The 20,416-nt window shown below is 37.0% G+C and overlaps 3 protein-coding genes across 3 annotated transcripts; 1 reads left to right on the top strand and 2 right to left on the bottom strand.

Annotated features, from left to right (window-relative positions):
• Positions 1-279: 279 nt before the first annotated feature.
• Positions 280-3,079, bottom strand: sdf2l1 (stromal cell-derived factor 2-like 1). The gene is made up of 3 exons (XM_057328500.1): positions 2,792-3,079; positions 2,181-2,377; positions 280-1,110 (listed from the first exon to the last, which is right to left on the bottom strand). The coding sequence occupies exons 1-3, from the start codon at positions 2,973-2,975 to the stop codon at positions 832-834; spliced, it is 660 nt and encodes a 219-aa protein (XP_057184483.1). The 5' UTR covers positions 2,976-3,079; the 3' UTR covers positions 280-831.
• A 2,121-nt stretch (positions 3,080-5,200) lies between these two features.
• Positions 5,201-9,248, top strand: ydjc (YdjC chitooligosaccharide deacetylase homolog). The gene is made up of 6 exons (XM_057325269.1): positions 5,201-5,338; positions 5,703-5,884; positions 5,981-6,137; positions 6,492-6,591; positions 6,831-7,008; positions 7,705-9,248. Exons 1-6 carry the CDS (start codon positions 5,216-5,218, stop codon positions 8,066-8,068), a joined length of 1,104 nt encoding a protein of 367 aa, XP_057181252.1. The 5' UTR covers positions 5,201-5,215; the 3' UTR covers positions 8,069-9,248.
• Positions 9,249-9,364: 116 nt separating this feature from the next.
• On the bottom strand, positions 9,365-13,735 carry ube2l3b (ubiquitin-conjugating enzyme E2L 3b). The gene is made up of 4 exons (XM_057325283.1): positions 13,636-13,735; positions 11,901-11,996; positions 11,617-11,803; positions 9,365-10,461 (listed from the first exon to the last, which is right to left on the bottom strand). Exons 1-4 carry the CDS (start codon positions 13,660-13,662, stop codon positions 10,307-10,309), a joined length of 465 nt encoding a protein of 154 aa, XP_057181266.1. The 5' UTR covers positions 13,663-13,735; the 3' UTR covers positions 9,365-10,306.
• Positions 13,736-20,416: the final 6,681 nt, after the last annotated feature.

The raw sequence follows: 20,416 nt of genomic DNA, 5'->3' as shown, positions 1-20,416 counted from the left end.
AAAGTGTTATACAGAAATATCGCCCTCTTTCTATAACATTGACAGAGTGTTATAGAGTTATTTTATATTTTTTAAAGCAATCTTTTGTACAGTTCAGCGTGTTTGCTGTATTGTTATATAAGAGTTGAATGTACAACAGATGGACAGGATTCAGAAATATTTTTCACCTATTACTTTTTCAAGACTGGCATGGAGTCTCCTCATTTATATTCGTAATATTGTCTGGCTTCAATTTTAAAACAAGTTAGTTCTATTAAAATACAATTATTTATGTTTTCAAAAACATTTATTTAAACTTTCACCAAATAATGTCCATATTAGGTCATTTAGACAACATGAGTGGAAAATAAATTGTCATATGGAAAAACTACAAACAAACCTCACTTAAAAGAACTAAATTCCCCACATTAAATTCAGAAAATTGTTAGAATTTGATACGTTTTAAACTTGTTTAGAATGCTTCAGCAGACCTAAATATAAAGAATATAAAAAAGACCGTTTTGTATCTTATATAAGTTTGTAATGTAATTTCAATTATCAATTTAATTTTCTTATATACAAAGCAAAACATTCCAATCAAAAGAAAGTGACCAACCAATAAAACAACATCTTTAATGTTCTTTTACAGTTGACTACTGACTGAAAAACAGATGTTACAGTAACAAATCAGCAGCACTAAGAGCGGTCTGACCGGCAAATGTACATTTTTGAAGAAACCCAGGGACTAAATAATAGTGGAGATTTCACAGCGGGTGAGTCAAGTTCTCAGTTGTTCAGAGCAGAGTGCCGTCTGTCTCCATCGGCTCCGACTACGATGATGTAGAGACGTCATCAGAGCTCATCATGGTGCACTGGATCACTGCTGGGCTGAATAAAAACGCCCTCCATTACCTTCCAGTAGTTATGGTGATTGGGCGATGACATTCCATGGACCTCACGCTGGCCTCTGATTGGATGACCGTACTGTTCTCCGGTGATGCTGAGGAAAACCTCTGTGCCAACGTGTTTAAATCGCACATCATCGTCTCGCTCCCAGTATGTTCCGCTGCACTGTACTGCCCATACATCTAAACCATCTCCTTCTCCATTTTCCCCGAACGCACTGACCTCCTGCAGACATGAAACAGATCTATTTTTAATGTTTTGTTGCTAAAGTTACACTGTTAATTCAATTGTAATCGATTCATCAGACTGATTTGGTAAGAAAGAATCATCATATGAAGCATAGATGACAGAAGAGGAAATAAGCACATTTAGAAGAATGAATATGGAAACATGGAGGCTATAAAACAAGCACAAATTCTATGGGCATAAGAATCAGCATTATGTTTGAAAGAGATTGCAACACTGTAAATAATCCAACTTGAATATGTTCATCTAACAAAGGGAATTACGTTACTTGAACAAATCATTTTTTGTGGAAGGAGCCAATATACTCTTTTGTGTCTACTGAGCAAAATTCGTCCACAGCGTGTTGCTAACAAACATTATTTTGTTGACTGCACTTAGATACTACAGTTTTCGTCCAAAACTTGCAAAATTATGTAAACTCAACAAACAGAAAAGTTCCCAGCATGCATTGTGGAATATTTAGTTCAGTTTTGAATCAAACTTTTAAAAATGATTCCTGTTTTAGTGTTTGCTAACTTTATTCATGCCGTTGTTGTATTTAGAATTGTTTTTATGAATGATGTTTCATGACGGTCACCATGATTGATGTTTGCGTTTCTGGTGTTGAGTGCATGATCCCGTGTTCCTGCCTCTGAAAAAGGATTCAACACAAACTGCTTGAGCAGTCCAATGTTTTGGTCTGTCTTAGACGTATGTTAGAGCATGTTTATAATCAAAAATAATATAAGAAAACTTAATATTTAGGGTTGGGTGGACTTAAATCCACTGTTGAGTGAACTCACAAATTTGCTTTTTGTCCAGTTATTTCAAGTTGGTTCAACTGATTTTACTTTGTTGTAATTTATAAGAAAATTTAGTCGAGATAAACTACTTGATCAAAAGTTGTGTAAACAAAAAAGCTAGGGGAAAACAAAAATCTTTTTGTTGTGTGGGCTTTTTTTTACAGTGAACACTATGCAATAACATTAAAGAGTGATTTTAATAACCAAATACTATCTGGGGCCATTGGAAATCTATTTCCATGCTTAAATGTTTATGTAAAAAAATACCTGGTTGTTAGACAGTGGTGAGCTGAAGTGATGCGAGTGTAAGTTGCGGCCAGTCTTCAAATGTGTGATTCGTATTGCCTGATCACATCGAATGGGCTCTCCACGCTGGCAAAGGCCATTGGGGATTTCTCGGATACGCCAGTAGCTGTTGGCATCATCAGCTGAATCCACACCAGTTACCGATTGCTGGCCACTACCTATAGAGTTGGATTAAAAATGTATATTTGTTTCCATTAACTTAACACACAAATACACTAAACCTAAGTACTGAACCTAAAGTTTCAATGGTACATCAAAAAGGCATGGTATAACTGTGATGTCAATTGCAGGTGCACCTGTCGTCATAGTTACATTTACCTCTCAAATAGTAACCAATTCTTAACCATAATAACTAACTAACTAACCAACAAACATAAAACCGCTAGGGTCAGAAAGATATACTTCACTAATAACTGATGATTGGCCATATTGGTAACATTAGTTATTAGCATCCTGGCTAATGCATGCACCAGCTGCTACTACACTGATCACAATAAGAGGAGCCAAATGAAATTAAACAAGCTGACGAAATAGTAAATTAGCATCATTTTAAACTAGATTATATTGAATACCTGAGCCATATTTGACATCATGCGAATGAAGTCTGACGCTGTGCCGGGTGTTCATCAGTTTAACAAGAGACCCACACGTGACATAGCTCGAGTCCACATCACGACCAGCGCACATGACAAATAACAAAATAAAATCCAGAAGGACAGAAATAACTCTTAATTGTCCCATTATCACGGCTTGCATCTATCTACATAACAGAAAGAGCGATACAGGGAGTCTCATTCAAACGCTGACACGCTTTCTAACCAATCGCGACATGACAAGTCCGAAAACAAGGAAGCGATCGGGGCGCATACACGGAACTCGGTGATTGGTCGAGAGCGTGGTGATGTCACATCGAGACTTGAACAGATGATTGAACTAAAAAAAAGATGACCGCCTAAAGTTACACATGGATTAATAGATCGGGGATAGTTGTCACTCAGGGTGGAGTTGTGCCAGTTTCTGTATAGACAGGTGTTTAAACCAAAAACTACGTTGAGTAAATTTGACAAAATGTTTATCCCACCCTGCTGGTACAACCATTTGAAAAATTCTGTAGTGTTATTTTTATGCTACAGTATCACAGTTTAATATGCCTACAGTAGCCTAGGCTTATTTTTATGTGGGTAACTTATACCTGATCTTTTAGTAAGGTATGCACTGATATAATACCAAATAATTTATTGTTTTATTTATAATAATTATATGTTTTGAACTGAAAAATAATAATAAACACATATTAATGATTTAACGATATACATTTCTGCATACTTGATCAAATACGTGCAAATTACATATTTTGTATGTCATTGCTTGGAGATTTTTAGACTATTTATTCCATTTTATTTTATATTTAGTTCAAGTGGTTTTAGTGATTATAAGAATTTGAAATGAAGTAGTTGTCCACTACTTGTGTTGTTTGGTAAAAGTGCGTCAAAATGTATGAACCGGTCCACTGCAAACCAAAACAAATAAAGTAGCCTAACCCGAACCTGAGCTATTGGAATAATGCAATTATTATAATAAAACTTACATTATGTAGTCCAGTGGTTCTCAAACTTTTTGTTGTAAGGCCCCCTTTGTGTAGAGTGCATTGCTTTGCGGTCCCCCAAATAAAGACTTATAATCTTAAACTTAAAATTTTAATTAAACCAAGAAAATATTCAGTAAAACAATGCTAAAACATCAATTCTTTTGGTTGGTGGTGCTGTTTTTCTGGTGTTTGATTGCACAAAATGTATGATAAATATCTATATTTCTAAAATGCCACAAAATCTGTGGCCCCCCCTGGAACCATCTTGGGGCTCCCCAGGAGGCCACGGCCCCAGTTTGAGAACCACTGTAGTCTGAGTAGCTACTCGGTCTACTTGAATCTTGTAAAGCTATAAAGCTATTCTTAGTCATTCAGTTGTGTTTCATACAGTAGAGCCGAGAGAATGAGACAGTTATGTAGTAAAGCTGTACGGGCGTCGCTTTCCGACTCCCTGAGCGTTTCCACAGAATCCACTTTTGCGTAAAAGCAACTAGACCGAGCGCAAAAAGAAACGGCTTTAATGACAACATGCAACGTGTCCCCCTTGTGTTCTGACAAGGAAATACGATTAGTTTTTAAACACGTGTAACCATAAAGCAAGTTCAATTCTATGCTATAAAACCCCTCTCTCTCTATCTCTCTCTCTCTCTCTCTCCCCCTCTCTCTCTCTGACTTTTACCATATTTCTAAAAGAGGTTACGTGTCTTGGGAAAATGTTCAAAACAGACACGTAAGCACCTTCACACCTGATGCCTAGGATCTGTTTACACGTTTACAACGTTCACAAGAACAGCGGGTTCTGGTAAGTGTAACACAGATAACTTGTTTTCGTCATAATTGAAAGTAAACAATGGCTTATAAATCAACGTTGACAAATAAACACTTTATCACTACACATCGTTATAATTTCTCGCCAGAACTTATTTTATTTTTCATTCCTGTCTATAATGGCTTCCTGGTGGATGTAGATTTAGCAGATAATAAAAGAAGAAATAATCTGGCAAAGAAGAAATACATTTATTGTTAAAATGTTGAAATAACATTTTAATACTTTTACATTTATTGCAGAACTTGTCAAATTCATGCATACGATGCTGACATTCTAAAATTCTCTAAATAAAATCTCTATATTAAATGTAAAATAGTCAATCAAATATAAAACAATGCTTGAATGTAAACTCGGTTTGGATTGGAAGGTCTGCCAAATGCATGTACATTGAACCTCTTGTTTCATACTCTCTCTATTCTTTCTGCTGCGGACAACAAATATACTAGGCCTCATCTTTTACTTTTCTGTACATTACAAAATTTATTATAATAGTATTTTTATTAAATGCATTAATCCTACTTTATAAAAGCATTTTATTTTGTCCTGATTCTACATGCATCACATGTTGGCGTACTTCTAATGTTATATAGAGGGCGCTACAACCCCGGAAAAGGAAATTGCATTTTATTCATTCGGTCGGGTCTGATCCGTTCACGATACATTGCGAAAGACGATAATGGCAAACACACCTTATTAAAATGGGTAAGCGAATGACCCTATTATTCTTGTCAAGCATTTCTTCATTCCAAAATAGATGATTTAGTCCCGTTGATACTGACACTGATTCGTTTCTTAGAATTACGGGTTATTAGATTAAGGGTTAACAGAGATAACTTACATTATAACCAACGTGATATAATGGTCTGATGTAGATGTGTGTAAGATTGCGATAGGTCGGCGAACACCGGTGGTAGACGGTCTGACATTGGTTATGAATCTGACACATTCATTGTGACGTGTTGATGGAAGAGAACCCGGTTTCCTGTCTGAATAGTTTCATCATTCATCATATGACTTCTCCAGCCGAGACTTTTATTCTTGCAACTGTTGTGTGCGTGTTCTTCAGCATCAAGGAGAGGAGAAGATGCCTCAAGCCAAAGTGAAGCTGGTGGTGACAGGAGATGATTTTGGCTATTGTGAGAGGAGGAATCAGGGGATTGTGGATTGTTTTAAAGCTGGTGGGATCTCCAATGTCTCCCTGTTGGTGAATGCAGTCTCGGCAAAGCATGCAGCAGATCTGGCCAAAAGGTACTGAAGTAGGCCTACATCAGGGCAGTTTAATACTCTGATGAAAAATGAATTCAATTGATGGCTTCAGATCTGCTTATATTTTTATGTGAACAGATATGATATTCCTATTGGACTCCATGCAAATCTCTCGGAAGGTCTTCCTGTTTCTCAGAAACTGACGGGCTCGACACTCCTCAAGAAAGATGGTTTCTTTCATGGAAAGAAGGGCTTCCGGGAAGTTCTGCAGAGTGGTCAGCTCAATATGTCGGAGGTAAATCGGGACACGACACACTCATGTATGCCAAACTTGAAGTCACGTGAAAGTCTATTAAGGTTGGCATCCATATGGCAGTGCTTGTTCTAGAAGCAAAATCTTATTTAACATCCAGTGTCACTAGAACAGACACTGATAAACAAATATATTTGAGTTTGTTAGTTTCTGATAGCACAGTGAGGTTTTTTTAAATGCCCGGGTTTGTTGTGTGGGTTAAGAGAGAAAACAAATACTGACATGTGTTATATTTTACTAAATAAACATGCAACACACTGTCTGTATTAGTTTACTACTGGGCCAAATATAAAAACATTACAAAGATTCTAAAAAAATAAGATGTGTGTGTTAAAGGTGGAGGCGGAGCTCAGGGCCCAGGTAAATCGGTTCTGTGAACTGATTGGACACATGCCCGATCATATGGATGGCCACCAGCATGTTCACGTACTGCCAGGTGAGGACAAAGTGCATTTTAACAGTCTTGTCACCAAATACTGATAGTGTCTTTGCTTTATATTTGTCCGAGTTTATTTAATATGTGTAAGACTTCATATAAACAACAAAGCATTTTAGCTGGTTTTCTGTACGTAAACGTCTTTACTTAATATGATATATAAAGTATACCAAAACTAAAAGTACAAATTGTAGATAAAGATCTTGTATATTCTTGTATATATGTATAAATGTCTCCAGAGGTACGAGAAGTGTTTGCCCGAGTTCTCTCTGATTTTGGGATCACCTACACACGGGTCCCAGTGGAGCCCAGTCTTAAATTCTGTACGTTCCTCCCGTCCCATCTTCGATGCTTCTACACACAGGTTGAAAAAGATGCTCTCGAGTCTGTCGAAGTCTTTCATCAACATGGCATTAGGTATGTAAGCCCATTTGAAATGTAAGGAAGAAATTGCCAACATGTGAATTCCTTTATTACAAACCATTTTATTTATAAAAATATTTTTGAAATGGCATGACTTGGACTAAATAATAAAGATCAAGCCCAGAACAGATGGAAACTCCTTCAGTACGGTTTAAAAAGCATCTCAGGGTGAGACCTCAAGATGCTGGCTGATAAAATGCCAAAATAACATTTAATCGAATTCTAGTCAAAGGGTAACTACACCGATGATGATAAAATGCAACAGTTTTCATTTATTTTAGATTACATGTTTTAGATATTGTAGTCACAATATTATTCCCATAGTTACTAAAATATACTTGGTGTTATTCGTAGATTTGTTGACTTTACTAATATTTTAAAATGTGGATAAACAATATTAACAAAGAATGAGTAGGTGACTCCAAATTTTCGAATGGTAGTGTCCATCCAAGCACAGTATCAACCATATTGAAAACAACACCATTTCTTATTTGTTTTTATATAACACAGGTGCATACAACACAGTGCACCACTTTTTTTTATAAGAATTGATGTAAAACAAATTTGGCACCAATTTTTAATTGTCAAATATTGGGCAATTTTGGTATAATCCCGTCCTGGTGTTTACACAATAGTCATTTTTACCTTAAATAAAAAAAAATAGTTATATGATCTTACGTCTCTCCTCAGGTGGCCTGACATATATCTGGGTCTAAGCACCATGGGTAAAAACATGACCACGTCTAACCTCAAACGAGCTTTAGGCTTCACGCTAGACGCACATGCATCATCGCTGGATGATGGTGTAATTTCTCCATTAATACTGACACAGACCAGTGACACAGCGGTTAACTCCCATCAGCCAATTACCGCTGAGCTCATGGTGCATCCGGGATATCCGAGTCATCCGCAGCAGGGCGGATGCGGAGAAGGACCGGATGATTTCTCACAGTCCTCAGACCGACTACATGAGCTGAATACTTTACAGGACCCTCAGGTACTCGGTTATTACAGGCAACAGGGGATCCACCTCTGTGCCTTTAAAGACCTTTAACAACACTCCGGTTATCCAGAAGCTGCTCCAGGATCAATTTTAATTGTGGCTACCATCTGTGGACTTGCATTTTTAACTAGATTTGATAAGGAATAAAGCCTCATATTTATGACTGTAATAAATGTATTATGAAGATTTTAACTGAACATGTAGCACTTACTTTATATATTTAAAATAGCAATTTATTTTCATTTAAGTACAACGTTTGAAGCAAATGTATTTATGAGATTTAATTTTGAAACTGAATTAAAAGCATAGTCTCTTTTAGTCGGTGTGTTTGATTTGTGTGTAGATTTACGCAGTGTTTAGTCAAATAAAAACATGTAGGCAAACCAATGCACAGTATATATATTTATGTATTTCTTTTCCATCCTAAACATTTGTTTCAGCTAGCTAGATCAAAGCGGAATGCCGTTCAAAACGTGTATGACTCGTTCTTGTGTAGAACACAAACACACAAGACATTCTGACAAACGTTTGCCAATGTTGTTACAAATATGTTTTGTGTTCTGCAGAAGAAAGTCATACAGGTTTGGAATGACAAGGGTGAAAAAATAATTTTCATTTTTGGGTGAACTATCCCTTTGAATTCTAGCCTACTAACAACTAAGTTTTAGAAACATTTTGGTATTCTTGTAGTCTTTGTTTAATATAAGCATTAAGAAACTAGACACAAAGCCTAATCTCGCTATTTTAAGTGGGAGTTGGAATGGGATGTTTTGATTGGTTAGTTTGGTTTTATTAGCAAATCTCAGGTCAATCAAAAGATCAGCGTTTTTAAAGTATATAGTATATACAGTATTCCCTGGATTTGGTCGTCTTATTTATTTTGGTACATAAAATGTAGAGCATTTGTAAAGTCATAATTTCTAAAACTGCGAAAATAAAGGAATACACACTGTGAAGACTATGGCCCGGTTTCACAGACAAGGCTTAATGCTAGTCCCAGACTAAAATGAATGTGCGACATGTCTTAACTGAATATAACTTGCCCAGAAATATCTTAAAATATATCAGTGCCATTGTTTTGTCTCAAGATGCTTACAAGTAATGTATTCTTCGAAGGCATTTTTATAAAAGCGACATAAATATCTTAATTCAAACAAGGCTTAGTCCTGGCTTAAACTAAGCCGTGTCTGTGAAACCGGGCCTAAAGGTTGTCGTATTCAAAACGACTTAAATATCTTGAACTAGGGGACGCCAAAACAACATTAACTTGTGTCTAGTTCCCCAAAATGGTAGTATGAATTTGACACAGTTTAAGCAAAGCGTAGAGAATATTCTTGAAAACCCACGGTCAACTACTGTGTTTATTCTGTTTCGGGAGGAAAGGTGGAATAATATTTCTCAGTAGCTTACATTTCTGTAAATCTAGGGGCCATTTCCATGTTTAAACCAAAATAATCCACAATATACAAGATTTTCCTATGAAACATGTTAAAAGAGAGATGTTTAAAATAAGTGATCATCATGGAAAACTGTTTTCCAACATTTTTCCTGTTTTCATTTGTGAAAAAGTATTTCAAAGCAGTATTGGCCTCTAAGCCGCCGTTGTTGTTTTTGACTTTACAGTGGTTTCGCCGATTCCAGGTTTGGTAAAGGGCTGAACGCAGCCTGTTTCTCAGACAAGCCGTGCAACCCAACAAGTGCAGTGAAAATAAAAAGGTTACGTGAAATATTAGCTGCTGGCGCTGTAATCCTCCATTCCTTCTCCTTGTTTGGACATTTAAGAGTATCAGAGAGGGAACAAAATTATAATATACATGATAAATTACAATTCAGCTTTTTGAATGAATGGTCACATCCAAAAGTAATCGAAAGTTTCGTGTAATAATGCAATGATTCATTTGCTTTTTACAAAAAGGGTCAAACAGCATTCGTTACCGAATACAATTTCAACTTCTTTGTTTTAAGTTATCCTCTAACCGATTTACATGACTTTAAACTTTGGAAAGAAAAACAAAAACATAGTAGAAAGTTAGTAAGGGCCTCAAGCTAACACCAGAAACCGGGATGCCAGGTCAGATGTCCTCACGATGTCCCGCTCAAAGACGGAGGCCGCAGCTGTGCTGTACTTCTCCAGCTCAACTAGAGTGACACGTATAAAGGAGAGGAGGAGAAGGAAAGAAAGAGGGAGAGGGAGTAGAGGTTGGGTGGTTGAGTAGAAGGTAGTAGAGCGAAGGGAGAGGAGGCGGGGTTTGGGTTTTGGAGGTGGGGCTACACACTTGTCAGGTATTGTTAGTCCACTGGCCGCTTTTCGCCGTGTTTCTTTGTAAACTCTTCTGCGTTCTTAAAGAATTTTTTACGGTCTTTTGAGTATTCTTCTGCTAGGTCGGCCCTCAGAGGGTGTTCTGGCTGTGGATCGTTCACCAAGGCAATGAGCGATTGAATTACTGTAAAGCAGGAGAAAAGCAATGTTAATGTATGTTGTCATTTAAAATGAACCCCCCATAAGATGAAGATAAATGAAGGTGATTATTAGTGGATGTATGAAGTCGGTTGTTCTCAGGTGCACACGGGTCTCCTGGCGGAGTAACTACAGGTATACAAAACATGATGTTTAAAAAAAAAAAACTTTTGGTTCGAAATTCCTTACTTTGTTTTTCAATAGAATCGCCACTTGATTTCGCCATTTCATGAAAAGACTCCCATAGGTTTTAAGATAATTCTTGCAAATGATTCTTGCAGCCCAGTATGTTAGGGCTGCTCGATTATGACATAAATCATGATCACGATTATTTGGGCCAATATTGAGATCATGATCATTTAACATGATTACTTTGGAAACAACATAGAAAAAAACTACAATTTTAAATTGAATTAAACTGAAAAAATAAATGTAAAGCAAAAGCACAGCTGAACTGCTATAAAGGAAAGGGTGCGCTGTGGATTTATACCACAAGGAAAGAGGAACCTTGCAAAATGGAATGCAGCACAATAATCGTTTTATCTTGATTATTTTGTTTTTGTCATTTTTGAAGGCCAAAATTGACGATTACGATTAATTTTCGATTAACTGCTCAGCCCTACGGTATGTACACAATATTACTAGTACAATATGGATGAAAATCAATTTTTTCTAAAAACAAATCCAGCAAATTCAGCAGGTAAGTGCAATATCCGAGGAAAAAAACCCAAACATGTTTATTTCAGTAAACTATATAATAAGGTTAAGATCTATACTAGAATCTATACTATACGAAAACTATTTTAACTATTTTCAAGCCATCAAAATATTCGACAGATACGGCTAGATACAGAGACTAAATTTTTACTAATTACTAAATTGTGTTCCAACCACTGGACCACTGTTGTGGCTTTTACACCAACCTGTTTTTTTTACATTTAAACCATTGCCCCACTTCATTAAAAATGAGTCATCGCCGGGACCCAGACTTCACCGACCTAAAAATTCTGCTTTATATCATCCCTATGATCTAGGAAGCTCTATACAGCGTTCAGATTTACAGATACAACGCAAATAAAAACTAGAGGGATAAATAAAAACTATAACCGTTTAACACTGCAACAAATGCAGTGAACCTCACCTTGGTCAGTTTTGGTGGCTGGCTTCCAGTTCTCTGCGCTAATGACAGGCAGACACACCTGTCCTTTCTCGTCAATGTTGGGGTGATAGATCTTTGTTTTAAACGTGATCTTGGGTGGTTTGAAAGGGTATTCTGCAGGGAAGATGATCTCGATCCGAAACGCCCCCTTGTCGTATGGAGGGTTGTCCTGGAAGGCAAAACATCACATGGTATTGTGCGCACAGGTCGGTCTGTTGTCTGTATTGTATTACAACAATAAACCGATGTTATTAGCAAACACTTACTGGAACAATGAGGCCCTGCCATGTCAATATGTTTGATTCGTCAACTTGGATGTTACGGAAGTTTTTCATCCCAGATTTGCGGATTTCTTCAAGCTCCTGAAAATAATGAGAAAATAAGAAACACAGTTACGACTGCTTATATGGAAATATTCTCTTCATTGTACAATGACCAGCAAGGCTGTATTTATAAATGCAAATCAAAATTTCGTTTCTAGATCATTAAGAAGAGCGATTTAGGAGTTAGCTTGCAATATGACACAGACCGAGCGAGACTTGGTACAGATCTAGGCTGGGATCAAGAAGCAAGTGTAAAACCTTCAAATAAACAACAGTCCCAAAACCACACCTTAACCATGTAAAGTAACGTCATCAGTATCCAAACAATGTTGTTTTATAACAATCTTTTTTAAATCTATACAGCTCAACAGGTTAAGCACTGCATCAGCACCACAAACATCATGGCTTCAATTCCTAGGAAGAACAAACTGATAAAATGTATGACTTGAATGTATGAAAGTTGCTTTAAAAGTGTCTGCCAAATTTCTGCATTATGTAAACATAAGAAGCCTATTCTTTAATAATAAAAAATATTAGGACCGTGCAAACACCATTTCTAAGCAAGCTCTATTGTTTTCTAACAAAAGATGTCTTTATATGAAGCGTGTATATATATAATAATCACTATGAAACCTAGGCAGTAATCAAGAAAATCGTAATGTTACAAAATAGACCATAGAAAATAATACGTTTTTATTTACAATTACTTCTGTTGTTCCTCAACCACTGTTAGCTGCCTGACATTTACAGCCACTGTTATCTAATAAGGAAGTGAATTCAACATCATTGTGTGACACTGCCATACCCAACCAAATACAATTGAACCTGTAATATATAAACACCCTAAAACTTCAAACACACGACAATTTTGAGTCAAAAATGAGGTTTACACACATCTATGTTGCTCAATGTCTGTAATTCACATGTATGTAGCGAGTGAATTAAGTGATTTATATACAAGACGGAAGTTTATAAAGAGAAAGTCAGTTTCGTTTTAACTTTAGGGCGTAAAATCAGCTAGTCACCTGACATTTATTAAACAATTGATATTAGTTGACAGTTGAACACTTTAAGCTTTTAATGCCCGAGGGGGATGAATATCTGAGTTTTTATTAACGTTAGTCAGATATAGTTTGACCTATCTGTGTCCTCTCTGGGGCCATTGAATTAACTTCAAAACTACATCGATCTCTTTGAGAGACCCATAAGGTCCCTATTACACCTGATTTAATTCAAAGGATCATCATTTAAACAAAGACGGTTCGGTTTGAACACAACTGAGCCCGGTCTGGAGAAAACCATCGCAGCAAACACTTCTGTCTTATCTTCATACATTCTCATATGCTGAATTTATGTCAATTACGCACTGTCAATGAATTAAACTTAATCATAAGGCACCAAAGTCTAGTCTAACAGCACGTTGTCTCGCCGATCTCGACCCAAACCTATTTATACCGTCTCGCGGCCTCCGCCGGCGCTTTTCCTCCTTCATGTTTGGAAACGCAAAGCGAGCCGAGTCATCGGGCGCGAGAAGCGCTCATTTCAACGCCGATCAAGACCTGACGAACGATCAAAACGCGTTTTTGGCTAGTTAAGCTCGCGTTTAACCCACTGTCGTGTCGTCGCGTGTGATGATTTTCAATCGGAGGTGTAAAAAGTACAAGGTTTGAACGTCTACCTTGTGTAGTCTCCTGCTCGCCGCCATCTTGAATCTTTCAACTAATCCCAGAATGCACAGCGGCGGCTCCAGCGATGGAATCACGAGCCCGTGCGCTGGTTTTGTGCGTCGGATGATCTGGGATCAGTTTGTGCGGATCGATTTGAAGCGCGTCACAGGTAAAATATGGACTGCACGGAATGATCTCAGATCAGCAAGCGTGGGTACTTTCCATTACTAAACGAAACAAAAATGCCATTCATTAACTTACTGTGCTTTTGGAATTTAGCCATTAAGTAAAAAAAATTTACCGTTTATTTTTTGCTAAAATATATATTATATATTATATTAATATATATTTCACCAACATATATAAAAGCTAACTAATGATTACACCCGTTGTTATAGTAAAGTTGGATGTAGGAATGTCAATAATTTAATAAACGTTCTTGACTAGGAAGTGAACATTTATAGTTAAAAAGAGTTTCTAGTGAATGGCCATAAGATGTCACTGTCGAGTTATTATTAAAAACTGGAATGGGCTTGTGATTACGGTGTAATAATGAAAATAAATGATTTATATATTTTTAATTTTAGATACTCAGACAATGTCCTAATAAGTAAACAAATAAATATAGCCTAGCTTTATAATGGAATTGATAAGTATGTTTTAATAGTCATGAGATGAAAAAATTAAAAATCTAAATGTAATACATATACATATAAATTTTAATAAAATAGTCATATAAATAAACAAGTTTATAGTTACATAAACATTACATTATAAAAAAAGAAGACATAAATAAATAATGCATTTGTTGTATTTTTTTGTGCACAGTGTTGGTGCGCTTTTATTTTATATTTTGCTGTCCCCTTGCTCAAAAATCTTTAGCAAAACTAAACCTTTCTTCTGTATGCATTCTGCACGTTGAATTTATGTAGTGTGTCGATCCCCTATATAACTTTTAATAAATTATTTTAAACAATGTTTGTGATTTGCATAAATGTAAAAGCAGCTAATGGAGCCTGTAGGCTAATATTATTATACAGATGTTCAAGGGAGAATCCAAACCTTCATTTTTTTGTAATTTGTATAAATTGTGTATGAAATGTGCTTTCTACATAAATCTGCCTTCCTTTATCATTTTCATAATTTGTTAAAAAGACAAAAACTGTTATTATTCATGTCATGCAGCCCTTTTGAATTTGTATTTTTGTTTATGCATTTGTGGTTATGTGGCTTTGCCCAACTGCTTGAAAATGTATTTATTGTCACAGAAGCCCATTCTACATAGTCAGACAAAAACTGATAAAGGGTCTGGCACGCACGCTTTCATGGTTCCTGTAAGCCTCATGACAGAAACAACTTGATCAGACTTGCTTCCCCCTCTAGCATTTTCAGGTAAAGCTGGGCCGTTGGTTAGGATGGGAACTGCTAACTTTCTTGTTTCTGCTTTTGTTACGTTTATGATAAGAAAACGTTAGTTATGTTATTTAACATACATTTTAATGGTTAAAGTTCATTTCATAATTAGGTACAACTGATGAAAAACTGATGACAACACAGGTTTCTCGTCCACTCATGTGTCTTCATGACACGCTTATTGTATAGTGTTGAATTTGTATGTAGGTTAATTATAAGTTGTACAGTTTTAAATCCTAAATATGGGCTTTGGAGCATCAATAAAGTAAAGTAGGTCAGAGACCTTTTATGTTTTTTTGCATGACTCCACAAGCCTCAAATTTAACAGCAGATTTAATAATGCTCTCTAATATCTTAATAAGTCTTATTTCCGTGAAGAGTCTTTAATTATGGATTGTGCAAGAATGTAGCTCTAGTTCTAGCACATGGATTAATTGCACTTCACTGGAACGTAAAACGGGCATTAAGGTTGTCTCGATATCAGATTTTCAAATGACCAGGTGGAGTGAGTTTGTAACATCATGTGTACTGTAGTGTCAACACAACAGTATCGATTGGTTGTGACACCCCTAGCAAACACATAGTATATACAAAAAAGAGGCAGAGGAACCATTATATAACTTCTTCAAATTAAAAAATATTTTATTTTATTTCATACTTAACATTAAAGGACCAGTTAGTAAAATATAGCGACATCTAGTGGTGAGTTTGCAAATTGCAACCAGTGGCTCAGTCCACCATTTACCCCTCCCATTCGAAGCACTACGGTAGCGACACAGGACAAAGATGTCGTCACGTTTTCGCCTCTTTGCCGAAGGAGGTAACTTATTTAGGAATTGCGCTCTATATAGCAGTTTGTCTGTTTAGGGCTACTGTAGAAACAACATGGCGAATTCCATGCAAGGGGACCCGTGGTGTATGTACTGTAGGTAGACAGAAAAAGCTCATATTTTGCATAATGATCTTCTGCACATGCAGATATATATTCTTAAATATAAATTCTGAGAATCACCCTTTTTCATGTTGCATTGACTCCTTGCTGATTTTTTTTTTCTTGAAGAGAAAATGTCTTTAAATAGCCCTGTACTTTCTCTGTTCCAAAGCACTTTCTGAAAGAATCTCTTGCCAAACGTTTACAGCAAAATGATTATAGGATATGTCTCGTGTACCTCAGTGGTTTGTTGGTGGTCAGCTCTATTTTTTTGCATGTCAGTTACGAGAAAGGTTTGCTCCGACTCCAACACAGAACAGCATCCAAACTAAACTTCCTGTCGGGTTCTCTACTGAGAAACCATAGAGGGACTTTCCTGCTGGTGAAGGAGTGCCTTCATATTTAACAGTTATCAGTGTAATCAGTCGTGGGATGAGGCTCCAAACATGACATCTAAGTTACAAAATTGCACAATGGGATAGTTTGCATTCTTGGATTTTTAAGAGATCTTAAAAAACTACATCTGCATTAGAACAGGAATGCACAGATGTATGTATATAGGTGTAGTGTGGCATAGGTTGGTGATCTTTAATGCTGTCAGATAGCTCACACACCTTTTGCCTATTTTAAGATGGTAATCAGTTTGCTGAGGTTTTGTGTATCTGATTACATGATCGCTGATAAGCAATCAAAACATTTCACTCTTGAATATTTGGAAATGGTTCAACGGGTCTTCTAGAATAACAGAAATAAAGGACTGCAGGGTTGTGCATTTATGTAAGAACATACTTATGGCAAAGACATCTGTCATTGTGTCCCTGGGAATTGAACCCACCATATTTTGCGCTGCTAATGCAATGCTCTAACCAGGAACAAGAGTTTAAAATTTAATCGAGTTTTGTCTTTGAATTGAAGAATTTAGATGCAATGCAGCATGCATTACACAGTACAGTCTTTTGATGCACACAAAAGTTTGGTTTGTCTATTTCTTGAAGCATTTTAAGTAGCAATGTGAATCTAGTGGTGAGGTTGCAAATTGCAACCAACAGCTCACCCCTCCCTTTCGAAACACTACGGAGGCTGACACAGGACAAAGATGTTGTCGCATTTTCGCTTCTTTGCCATAGGCAGGGCCGCATTAACGCAAGGGCTTACCGGGGCTTAAGCCCAGGGCCCGTCACTGCAAGGGGGCCCGGCCTTTACACAAATATATATTTTTAAATTACAAATTATGAGTTGTGACGCGCGGCGCAGCCAGCGGTGCAGTAGATCGTGTGAAAAAAGTGGCTGGTTCCAGGAGCAACCCAAACTGCGAAAAGAGTGGAGGTGATTGGTGGATGCGGACATCCTTAGCGCGCCAATCATCCCATAGGTTTACGTGCAGGTCATTCAAAAATTAACGCCATTTGATTGGTAAAATCAGATTGATCAGATTTCCAATGATTGTGTCAAATTTACATTTCATGATCTTAACCGTGGGAATGATTATGCTGGGAAGTCGAAGAGCTGCTAAAATGTCGGGTTTTGCCAAAAAATGTGAGAGAGGGGCTCAAAAAAGGAAAAACTTAAGAGACAAGCAGCAGCGAAGACAAGGAGTTACTTAATAAGATTCCAAAGGTATCAGGATATTTCACTGTTTAAAGCTGACGAAGACGGAGTTGACCGGGCCCATGAAGGGTGATCCTGCCCGCCAATTTTAGGTTAGTTTGGCTTAATACATACTAATTTTGTATTTAAACAAACTCTATTTTATATATATTCGCTATATACAAGCCAAATTGTCTTAATGAAATGGCTAATGCGTCGATTTTTTTCGAAATCGCCCATTTCAGAGAATTTACTAAAAATGAGACAAACAAAAGTGTTGTAGCATTGCTTCAGCTACTAAGGAGAAAACAATTGCAGTCGGTGTTTCCTGTAGCTCAGTAAGAGCACGGCATTAACAACACCAAGGTCGTGGGGTGGATCCCAGGGGATTGCACATAGTTAGAAACAAATGTACTGTATAAGGTAATGTAAGTCGCTTTGGATAAAAGCGTCTGCCAAATGCGTAAATGTTTACTAATGTGGACATAGCTTTCCGTATTTTCCTGACATTGCCTGTTACTAACGCCAGCGGGGAACGTTCTTTTTCCAAACTGTCTTTAGTCAAAAACAGTCTTCGTTCAACAATGTTGCAAGAACGACTGAACAATCTAGCGGTGATGTCCCTGGAATGTGACATCCTCCGATCCCTGGATTTCAGCGACATTATCAAGCACTTTTCCTATATCAAAAGCAGGAAAAAAGTTTTTAAGATAAACTGATTTTTTTATTGGAATATTATAGAATTGACAGCCGTTATTTTGAATGCTTGAAGTAAGGTTTTTGTCATGACTCATGTTGATCTCTTTGTGTAAGTCGTTAATTATTATTTCTTTGCCATGTAGTTTGTACAGCAACTGTTTTGTTATAAATCGAGACTAGGGCTGTCACGATTATTAAATAATCGTCTCATCGCGATTGTTTGACCTCATCGCGATGGTTTCAGATCATCGCGCAATTATTGCACATCTCTATAGAAGACACTAGGGGGAGCTGTAGTGCATCTGCATATTGCATATTTTAGTGTATATATTGTAACTAAAGCATGGTAATACTTGTAAAATGTACCACCACAACACAATCATTTAAAAAAAAAAAACTAAAGCATATACCATACAAATTACCTGCAGTACAATTTAATATTATTTAAGCAAATCTCAGTGTGAAAACCAGTCTACCAAAATTTCATTAACATACAAGTAAAATTGTATTATAGTCTTGCAAGTGAGAAAAAAACAGACTAGAAGCTTTTCTATGACTGATAGTATTTTAATGGTGGCTTCAATTCACAACTGATCAATTTACTTAATTTACAAGTATTTGGCGGTTGTATTATTGACAGGTAAAAACCTAAACCTTAAATATGTGATGACCCAATTTTTTCCGATGTATTTCCAAAAAAAAAAACATAGTCTTGTATTCAGAACAATATGGTCGTTTCAAAGCTGAATGAAAAATGAATGAGAATTAAATTTGAAAGCCCTAAAACAGACAATTAATCGTCATAATCGCAATGATTTATTAGAAAATTAATCGTCAGTCAAATTTCATAATCGTGACAGCCCTAATCGAGACCCTCGCGTTCTGCTTTGTGCCTTTAAAAGACATTCCTGAGCGCTGAATACACATTTTTAAGCGCAGAGATGCGTTCCACGTTCTATGGGGGGGCCTGTGGTAATTCATAGCCCCGGGGCCCATGGAGGTCTTAATACGGCCCTGGCCATAGGAGATAACGTATTTACGAAACGTGCTCTGTCAGTTTGTCCGTTTAGGGCTACTGTAGAAACAACATGGCAAATAGGGAGAGTATGGCCGCAGAGATAGCGAGTTAGCATTTTAGGACTTCCGGTTCCATCGCTCCAAAGTCTACAGGTTTTTTGAATGGGTTTTTGGTAAATCTGTAAATCGCCCGAAATAAGTGGTCTGCGGTAAACAAAACCTCTAAATATTTTCACGTTTTATTCTATGACATAAAACACACCAATTATAACCCGCTTGTGATTTTTGAAAGCCTTATTATGACGGTTGCTAACAAGCGACTACTTCCTTTGGCGGGGACGCGCATAGAAAGCTCACAAATAATGCAACATGGGCACAAATCTCTTAACATGTACAGTAGATGCGGATTCATTCACGGAGTAATTACTTACCAGGGAACACGTTTTTAATAAAGTTTGAAAGAGTTGTCGAGCGACCTTAAGTTTAGTCTGTTTATAGCATCGTATTAGCTTTTTACTTCTGCCGAATGTATTTCAGCTTCAAAAGTAACAAATGTTGTGTTCATTTGTAAAGATTATCTTGATAGACAAAACGTGTAAACATCATAAACCTTTGTTAATCACAGAGCTTATTTTTTGCAATTTTCGAAGAGTAAAGAGTACATGGGAAGAACATTGGCTCCCTATAGTGGCTCGCATCAAATTCAAGACTCTGCTCCTGGCCTACAAGACCACCACTGGTTCGGCACCCCCTTATCTTCACTCACTAATGCAGACGTATACCCACCAGATCCCTGCACTCTGCAAACGAACGACGTCTTGTGGTGCCATCCCAAAAAAGTAAAAAATCTCTCTCACGTACAGTACCTTCTCGGGATCGGTTCCACTTATGTGGAATGATCTGCCCGCTGCTACAAGATCTGCAGATTCTGCAGCCATCTTTAAAAACCGTCTGAAAACGCATCTCTTCCGTCAACACCTGACCGATCGGTTCTGACTTCTATTTCTTTTCTACTCTTTCAAAAAAAAAAAAAACTTCCTACTTAGCTCTGTATACTGTGGTAGGCTATATGAGACCAGTATTTTTTGGATTGCACTTATGCTTTTTGTTGTTCCAATTGCTTCCATTGTTTACCCCATCTATAA

Source organism: Triplophysa rosa, linkage group LG2, assembly GCF_024868665.1.
Source record: "Triplophysa rosa linkage group LG2, Trosa_1v2, whole genome shotgun sequence".
NCBI lineage: Eukaryota > Metazoa > Chordata > Actinopteri > Cypriniformes > Nemacheilidae > Triplophysa > Triplophysa rosa.
This window is presented reverse-complemented; position numbering and strand designations above follow the sequence as displayed.